Source organism: Cydia pomonella, chromosome 4, assembly GCF_033807575.1.
Source record: "Cydia pomonella isolate Wapato2018A chromosome 4, ilCydPomo1, whole genome shotgun sequence".
NCBI lineage: Eukaryota > Metazoa > Arthropoda > Insecta > Lepidoptera > Tortricidae > Cydia > Cydia pomonella.
Genome location: NC_084706.1, coordinates 23553384 through 23563290, shown reverse-complemented (window position 1 = coordinate 23563290; position 9907 = coordinate 23553384). Strand labels below are relative to the sequence as shown.

Here is a 9907-nt window from a genome sequence, read left to right as displayed (position 1 = left end):
GTGATAACGAATATTGACATAATAATAATATATAACTAGGTAAAGGAACAAGTATTTAAAAAGTAGTAATTGGTTACCTACTATAAGTTATTTTAGTTACATAACTAGAGACTGACCATCCTACAGTCAAACATTGCTGAGTTTCGTGGGGCACTGTACTTTAATAAATAATAATAATAATTTTGCCTATACGTCCCACTGCTGGACACAGGCCTCCTCTCATGCGCGAGAGGGCTTGGGCTATAGTTAGAATAATAATAATAATAAAAACTCCGTAGTATTTATAACTTTTATTTTTATACTCGGTGCCCGCGAGGAAACGGAAAGATTTAAACAGTATTTGTTATAGTAGGTACACATATTTCTTAGGATATCTAGTGAAATTTATTTATTTCACAGCTTTAGCTACAATGAGTTCGTAATCGACTTTTCTAGCGTTGGGATTCAACTTGAAATAATCTGCCATGAATCCGTCCCATCTCTTATTGAGAATACTGAATGGATTGATAGTCTTGACCAAATCTGAAACATAAAACAAGAACTAATCAATTTAAAAACATTTTTTAATAAATAAATAATAAAAAATAAATATTAGTCTAATAGCGAAGAATCTCGACCAACATCTTGAGACACTCTCGCCAGGTGGTTGGATCAAGGGTCAGAAGGCGCTGGTCTTGGACATGGCGCGGATAGTCCGGCGGTTCATCTCTCTGCGGCCCTGACCACCGGCAGCTTGGGCCCCGCCCCGCTGATGGCGGCACACTAGGTTAGGTTTTTTACAATGTGTTTTGTATAGTATTTTTTAATGTGTTTTTATATTTTACTTTTATATCCATATTGTGAAAAACATAATCCTAAGAAGAAAGAGAAATAAAGGAATAATAAATATTATAGAGACATTCTTACACAAATTGACTAAGTCCCACGATAGGCCAAGTAGGCTTGTGTTGTAGGTACTCAGACAACGATATACCTATATAATATACAAATACTTTAACACATGGAAAACATCCATGAACATATATCTGTGTTCATCGCACAAGTAAATGCCCTTACCGGGATTTGAACCCAGGACCATCGGCTTCATAGTCAGGGTCACTACCATCAGGCCAGACCGATCGTCGTAATCATTTCAATTCATTTGGAACAAACAAAGGTACAAAGGTTTTTTTAACTGCGATAAGTACGTCGTTATCGCGGGAGCAAATACAAGCCTGTCAAAGAACACACGTAACAGAATGTCTGTTTTGTATAAACGGAATATTCTGCCTACACATTCTAAACCTCTAACATCTGTTTCATGTCTGGCATGAAGTTAATAAATAATAATATATATATAATTGGTAATTGTTCTAATTTTACTGATCCCGCATTATATCTTTTTTAATCAAAAATGATGTATGTAAAATGTCCAAATAAAATATTTTTGAGCACTTTTGTAGAATTGTATTTACATTGATTACATACAGCAAAAAGATTTTTTTAAACCTTAAACTTGGCTATTGGCAGTTTCAGGACGAAAAAGTAAAAAATTAAAAAGAAGAGGTAATCCCGTAATCAATTTTAAGGAACAAATCATTTTAAAATTACTGCAGTTTGATAAAATAGGTGTTGTCATAAATATTGCGATCTAAATGTTTTTCGTTCGGGATTATTCATCTTCAGACATGCGAAGTCCTCAATTGCAAGGAAGTCCTTAGCAAAAAAACATGGCCGTAGATCTATTACTTTAATTACTGGGGGCCTACCGCGAAAACCGAAATTCGCAAATTGCGGGGATCTTTCTCTTTTACTCTCACTAAGACGTAATTAGAGTGACAGAGAAAAATGCCCGCAATTGACGAATTTCGATTTTCCCGGTAGCCGCCCTGATCTTGCAAATTTGCCTTGTCTTGTTTGGTTTCCTCGCATTCGATATGAAAAGTAGAGTGTTTAACTCGGGTGAAAGGCACCATTTCCTTCTCGGAATATTGGCGCTCCCACTGCGATCGAACTCCAAACTACCTCGCCAGAAAAGGGTGCCTTTCATCCCTTGGTTTACAATCTCCTACACTCGGCTCTAAGACACTAATAATAAGGTCGTGTAAATATATTTTTGGAACTTTGGCTTGCAAAAATTATCTGTCGAGTATAAAAATACTTACTTTTAAACGTATCGTCATCGTCATAAGTATGCGTATTTTTAGTAACGGTTACTTCAATTGACTTAAAACCCACTGACTCCATTAGAGCAGTAACTTCGCTCGCCGGGTCCTATAATTAAAAAAAAACGATTATTATAATTTGTGTCTCCATTTCGGTCTTCTAATAGGCTTTCGTGGGGACTAGATATAACAGCCCTTAGGAGAGCTTTAATATCATGTAGAATGCCTGCTGGAACCCGTTCACAGGCGCAACAAATTGTTGCCAACAATAGACACCCAAGTGCTCTCAGCAGGTATTGGGACTATTCTAGAAAAAGTAAAAAGTATACCGGTCTATGAATTGAAGTTTGGGTGGACAATGAGACTATCTGTGTCCACCTACCATAACAATGCTAACACACACACCGCTAACTAGATGTGCCCCTGAAACTGCCGTCGTAAAGACGACCAGGAGCAACACCAGTGTGAGCGGCTCAGAGGTGTCAAGAGGTGTGCGCCGCTTTCTACCCATTGGCTGTTTACAGCCACTGTGCCAACTCACATCTTATGCATCTTTTACTTCCACCCCTGGAGCATATAGCTCTTATCCCTACCCTCTGGACGGCCAAAACGTCAAACGAATAAACCGCGAGCCAAGAATAGATTTCCATGACCAATCGCCTCCCGAGCAAAAACTGGTATAGTGGTTAACGGCTATGTATGATGAACCCTCGTGGACGTTCATGTTCGTGTCATCAACTAACCGGTCTTTCCACCGCGATACAAACGGCTGACATTTTTTTTAAATCATGATAGCACCTAAACTATCATCTGACAATGTATCAGCCGGGAGGCGATGACTGACGAAATATGCTCCTGGCCCGCGGTCTAGAAAGCTTTGGTTACTATTCAATAAATTGTGTAAAAATGTGGATTGTGGATATTATCAATATCTACACGGAGAAAAACCGGCCAAGAGCATGTCGGCCCATGCTCAGTGTAAGGTTCCGTAGTTAGTCCGTCAAAAAGACTTTTGGTAAAATCTCAAAACCGGCTGAACCGATCAGGTTCGCTATAATTTTCCGTGAAATTCTGTATTTACTAAGCTTCACTTTCACGATTATTTCCTATTTTTGACCCATGATTCAAAAGTTAACAGTCAGGTGGGGGGACAGATTTTCTTTTCTTTCAGAGCGATTATTTAGAAAAATATTAATCCAATTATCCAAAAATGGTTCTTACTCATAAAGACCCACCCATATTCGATTTGAAAGACCTATCCAACGACACCCCATACTATAAGTTGAAGGATTGAAGGGTTGAAGTGAAAAAAAATATGAATCCCCACTTTTCGTGTAGGGGAGCCACTCTAAAAAAAACATTTTTCTAGTTTTTATTTTACGACTTTTTTGGCGGAACTGATTTAAATTATACGTGCCAAATTTCAGCTTTTCAGGACTAACGATCACGGAGCAAAGCCGCGGACACATAGCGGACAGACAGACGGACATGATGAAACTATAAGGGTTCCTAGTTGACTATGGAACCTTAAAAAGGGCTTCCAAATCAAAACACTCACTTCAAATATCTCGTGTGATTGTCGTGACAAAACATCGTGTAGATATCGGCTAAAGAAAAGGTAAGTTTTATTTTGTCAAAACACGGTATCTGGAGATGCAGTGTTTAGTCAAATCAGGTTTTAAGAGCTACAGTGTAAATTACAATGAAGATTTTCAATGTTATTGGTAGAAAACCAGTTTACTCTACGCATGTACATATATGTATAATTATATAGATTTGGTTCCGTAAAATAATTTCACGATGTTACCATTACTTTACTGCTTCAATAGCTACCGAATATTATTCTAATATCATACCTGCGAATCATGATACGGTGAGATAAAGATATCGACGTCCTTAAGGTCTTCGGCCCATTTCTTTGTACGGGAAAGAGAGCGAAAGATATCGTAAACGAGATAACGTCCAAGGATAAGAAGAAGACAGCTACCACCTTCCTTCAAGGAATCATAGATATTCGAGAAAGCGTGCCTGTAAAAATAAGGTCGGTTAATCATTAAGAGCCTCTCGTCTTACGTCTTACATCTGCGATGTCTACCTAATCTTTTTTTTTAATCTCATTTATTTTATAAGCCATACATCTTATGATCAATTCGGAGTTGGATTATGACACGTTCCTACTGTATTAATATAATCAAAAATACTCATTTTAAGCATCACAATCCAAGATTAAATAAAACGAATACTCCACTAATTTCAACAATTTTGTGGTGAATTGAACCGTATCAAGAACTTGCATATAGCGAAGAGAGCAATTCTATATTATTATTGGGAATGTAATGTACTCGTATGAACATATAATATAAACAGTACTCAGGGCAGGGGGGGGGTATCAGTACAGTACTTAGGGTTCCGTAGCCAAATGGCAAAAAACGGAACCCTTATAGATTCGTCATGTCCGTCTGTCTGTCCGTTTATGTCACAGCCACTTTTTTCCGAAACTATAAGAACTATACTGTTCAAACTTGGTAAGTAATGTATTCTATGAACCGCATTAAGATTCTCACACAAAAATAGAAAAAAAAAACAATAAATTTTGGGGGTTTTTCATCAAACCCATATGTGTACACATATGGGTTTGATAGAACCCCATATACGCGTGTGGGGTATCTATGGATAGGTCTGCAAAAATGATATTGAGGTTTCTAATATATTTTTTTTCTAAACTGAATAGTTTGCGCGAGAGACACTTCCAAAGTGGTAAAATGTGTGTCCCCCCCCCCCCCCCCCCCTTTAACTTCTAAAATAACAGAATGATAAAACTAAAAAAAATATATGATATACATTACCATGCAAACTTCCACCGAAAATTGGTACGAGATCTAGTAAGTAGTTTTTTTTAATAAGTCATAAATGGTACGAAACCCTTCATGGGCGTGTCCGACTCGCACTTGGCCGCTTTTTTTTATATAATGACTGTACGTGATAATGTAGTTATTGCTTCATAACTACATCAAAATCGAATTGGTTATGCATTGAAACGTGGAACATCTCTGAAAAAAAAGCAATTCGATTTGACCTCTATTCTAATACGAGTATACTCGTATCAGTCGAGATGCCTTTTTGTTCGAAATTAAATGTCAATTGCATACAATTTTGACATATCTCGTTAGTTTCTATCGAATGATACGGAAATAGGCCCCCGACTCTAGTTTGTCTCTGAATTAAAAAAAACTACATGCGTGAAAAAAGTTTTCATTTACCGCCATTTGACGTACAGTTTATCTTTTAATTCGTTTTAAGTGTAGTAGTGTTCTGTTGTTTTTAAGGTAAATTTAGCAAAAGTTTCGTGCACAATAATCGATAAAAATATTTCGGTGACGCCGCCACATAATCCACATATCCGCAAGTTCCGCCAAGAGAGCAACGATTTGGAAACGATGCCCTAACGGAGGCTGTAATTTGGGTTAGTGAATATTTCATAGAAAGTTTACAATATGTGTGTAGATAAAATGGTGTATGTAACTGTACATAATTAGGCATTAAAACACTCGTGTGATATTTTTAAGAAACTCACTTCGTTCGTTTCTTAAACCCACACTCGTGTATTTTAATGCCTTTTATTATGTAGCAGTCACATAAACTACTATTCTACTCATCGACTGTAATTGGTGAATTAAGATTTCGTATACCAAACTATAATTGCGTACGTTTCGAACCGACGAAATGGGTCACACATTAAATCTTTTGACTGTATGTTGTTATATAGTCAATCTATAGTAATGTCTACTTTAAATATATATATATATATTTAAAGTAGACAATGTAAAACATAATAAAAACACTTAAAGGCGAGTAGACGATCGTTATTTAATATGTTGTAACATGGGTTCAGTCAGCATAGTTTATGATAAATCGTTTTTTAGATCATAGTACCTGGGCGACCGAGCTTTGCTCGGTTATAACTATTTATTGTATTATGGTGGTCTATAGGTGATAATCTTAACTACATTTCTTTACTAAATTAAACTTGTCTAAAAAAATAAAAATTAAAAAATTATATATAAACTTGAACATATAAAAAAAACAAAAGTTAGTCACCGGGCGAGATTCGAACCCGTAACACTCGTTTAGCAGTCCGCGTCTTAACCCGTTGGACCAGACGGATAGTGGCCGTCAACACGAAATTAGCGACCATATTCTGCGCCGAAAGAAAAACGCATGAAAACTCGAAAACACGCGTTTTCCCAAACATAAGACTAATCTAGATAGATTGTATACCCCCAAAAACCCCCAAATACCAAATTTCAGCGAAATCGTTAGAGCCGTTTCCGAGATCACAGAAATATATATACAAGAATTGCTCGTTTAAAGGTATAAGATTACGGTTGCCAAAAATATGAATAGCAATCTTAAAGCCTTTCTTTGGTAACTTCATCGTTTCGAAACCTGATTAAACGCTTTGGTTTCATTGCGCCTAAATATCATAATGCCATTGTATTTATATCTCCTAAATTTCATAACAACTCAGTCTCAAAATACCTAAATGTCAAAAAGTATGTTTCATCAAATACCGAATAATCTGATAGATTTTTTTTTAAATATACTAAGTTTAATTATGTCTTAAGTGCCTTTTATAACCTTTGTCGTATTTACAATATTTTTTTATAATCTGCCGGAGCTAAAGACGGATAATATTGGAGAAAATAGCACTCATGAATGTACCTAGGTAAGTTGACATTTAGGTATTATGACACCACGTCAATTCGAAGTTTAGGCATTTTGGGAATGTAGTAATTTGAGGAAAAAAGTTAGGCATTCGGAGATTCAAACAGTTTGAATCTATTCACTTTTGAAATGTAGGAATTTTGATAAACGGGTAAAATGAAATTAATATTAAATGAAACAAAGCGATTAAACAACTTTCACTAGATAGAGATAGAAAAAAAAAAACAAGAACGCACCATTTGTGTTACAATTTGTGAACAAAAGCGCGCATTTTTATTTTTGATCGAACTCATCGATTAACAACTTTTTTTGTTAAATCTAATCATCATTGTATTTGTTAGACCTAGATGTGTCCGGGTAAACGCCGTATACAGATTAATATTCTTTAAATTTTCGGACATTACCCTAAAGGCTAGGGTAGTACAAATTATAACCCGGTAAACTTGAGTTTAATTACCTTCTAATCTAACATTACCCGTAACATATATATAAATATATTGAAGAAAGTAAGTAAGTAAGCACAGATCAGTTTTAGAAAATGCTAGAGATTTATATCCTCGAAACATAAGAAATTGTAACCGGCTCGTGGTTGATAAGATAAACAACGAAGAACAAGTCGATTTAGGAAGAATTGAACCGTGATGTGTGTAAACATTTACAATAAAATACGAGTACCACAACAGCTCAAAGAAGTGCCTGATAGTCAATTTAATAAAAAAATACGGGAGTGGCTTTTAGTGCATAATTAATGCATAAGACAATTATTATGATGTAATGTGAGACATAGGTAGTCCAGTTATTATTTAGGTAATTTAATTTAATTTAATTTTTTAGCTAAGTTTCAATGCATTATTTTGTACATAATTAATTAATTACGTAAATAATTGTAAATAATAATCGTAATTGTGTGTTTGCATGCTATAGAATCTATAGATTATGGCTGATTACGGAGTGTACACAAGAACATTGTAATGCCACCTTTAAACCAACCCTTTTTATTGCAAAATAAATATATTGATTGATTGATATTGTTTGGCGTATCTTTAGCAAATGATTGACGTACCTAAAAGTTAGAATCGGGCCGTACATATGTTAAAGATCTTTTACAGTACATATGGGGCTACTTTATAGCACTAGTGCGAGAAGTAGCATATTACGTTACTGTGTCGAACATTTAAAGGGCCATATGTACTGTAAAACGTTGTACGATACATGTGCGAATAGGTAATTCGCAACTCGTGTCGATTTAAAACACTCCCTTCGGTCGTGTTTTAATTTATCGCCACTCGTTTCGAATTTCCTATTTTTCGCACTTGTATCGTAATGTACTATAATATCATTGTGAAATCATGATTAACGAAAACCAATTACTTTAATATACATATAAGAGCACACAGATACCCGCCATACAATCGAAGTTACGGTCCTATTTTAAAACGACATGCTTAAAGTACTTGAAACTTGGCGTGAACATTATGTTGCTAGAAATTAAATAAACAAATATTTAAGAACAGTTACGTACAGACTAAGTTTCACAGTACCTAAGCTCAAGAAGGCTTGTGTTCTGGATACTCACAAGACGATATATATAATATTTAAATAATTAAAAACATAGAAAACACCCATGACTCAGGAGCAAATATTTGTGCTCATCACACAAATAAATGCCCTTACCGGGATTCGAACCCAGGACCATCGGATTCATAGGTAACCAGTTAGGCCAGATCGATCGTCAAATTATAATAAGTAGAAAAAAAATTTAGCGAATAGAATTTTTTGATACAAAACTTGCTCTATTTTCGACCAGACTAGTACTAGACATAGGCATGTTACGAAAATGTTCATGCCAAGTTTTTTTTTTTATATTCATTTTATTTTAAAATGAGAGCGTACCTTCGATTATATTGGCAAAGTGTTCGTGTGACTCTTAAGGGAATTAAACTATCTTGTATCTTTTTTCACATTTTTTTTAAACATGTACTTACTTCTGTTGTTTGATCCTTTGTAACGTGTACGAGGAGAACGCATGATCAAAGGCTCCTCTCAGGTGTTGCGGTATTTCCTGCGTAATATCCCACTCGATAAACTCAATCTTGTTAGTTCCATAGTTTTCATTCGCATATTCAACCATTTTTGCGCTTATGTCGCAACCTATTATCTTATTGTAACAGACAGGCAGATGCTTTTCCAATACGGTTGCAGTTGTGCTTCCATCGCCGCTTCCAAAGTCAACAATAAACGCGTTTTCTCGCCATTTATGGTTAATAGAGAATTCTCTTAAGGCTATATTTGCGTCTCGTTTGGGAAGGAAAGCGACTTGCCTGTATAATTGAGGGTAATCCATCTCCATGATTTCGATTTTTATGAATTCAAAAAAGTGTGTTCAATGGCGGCCGATATGCCTTGGTCTCTTCGTTACTAGTGATATGAAAAGGAAGTAGAGTCCATACAAACCGCTTATATACCTATCAACTTCTATTATCGAAAGGTCGAGGCCACTTAGTATCACAATACAGATAATAATATCAAAATAATACTAAAAAATCGGCCAAGAGCACGTCAACCAAGCTCAGTGTAGGGCTCCGAAGTTACCATTCTGCCAGAATAAGCTAAACGGGGGCTATTAGTAAGTATAAAGTACATTACAAGCATAAGGGAGTAACCTTCGCAGCGCTTTACTGTACGTTTTTTACTAAGAAGAGGAGACTATTTGCATTAACTCAAAAATGGCTGTACCGATCATGTTCGTTATAGTTTAAATTAAAGTATTTATTAAGCTTTTATGTTACGATTTTTTTATATATTTTTGGATCCATGGTTCAAAAGGTTAATGTACCGTCACGCTCTCCAGCAACCCTACATTGTGTTTTGTCATTTTTTTATTATATGAGGATTTAGTACACAATTGGTACTGAATTTGTACTTACCTACCTGAAAACATTTCTACCTCTATAGTTTAGGAGTACAAGCCAAAGGAAGTTGGGGTTGCTGTAGAGCATCTCTCCAGCAACCTAGTGAATTCCACATAGACCTGGCCT

General features: G+C 35.7%; 1 protein-coding gene across 2 annotated transcripts; it reads right to left on the bottom strand.

Annotated features, from left to right (window-relative positions):
• Positions 1-275: 275 nt before the first annotated feature.
• On the bottom strand, positions 276-9519 carry LOC133517316 (juvenile hormone acid O-methyltransferase-like). Of its 2 annotated transcripts, XM_061850575.1 has the most exons (3): positions 8855-9519; positions 4001-4172; positions 276-522 (listed from the first exon to the last, which is right to left on the bottom strand). In XM_061850575.1, the coding sequence occupies exons 1-3, from the start codon at positions 9217-9219 to the stop codon at positions 445-447; spliced, it is 615 nt and encodes a 204-aa protein (XP_061706559.1). In that variant the 5' UTR covers positions 9220-9519; the 3' UTR covers positions 276-444. The 2 variants fall into 2 exon arrangements, with proteins under 2 accessions (XP_061706559.1, XP_061706560.1); XM_061850576.1 differs by lacking the exon at positions 4001-4172.
• Positions 9520-9907: the final 388 nt, after the last annotated feature.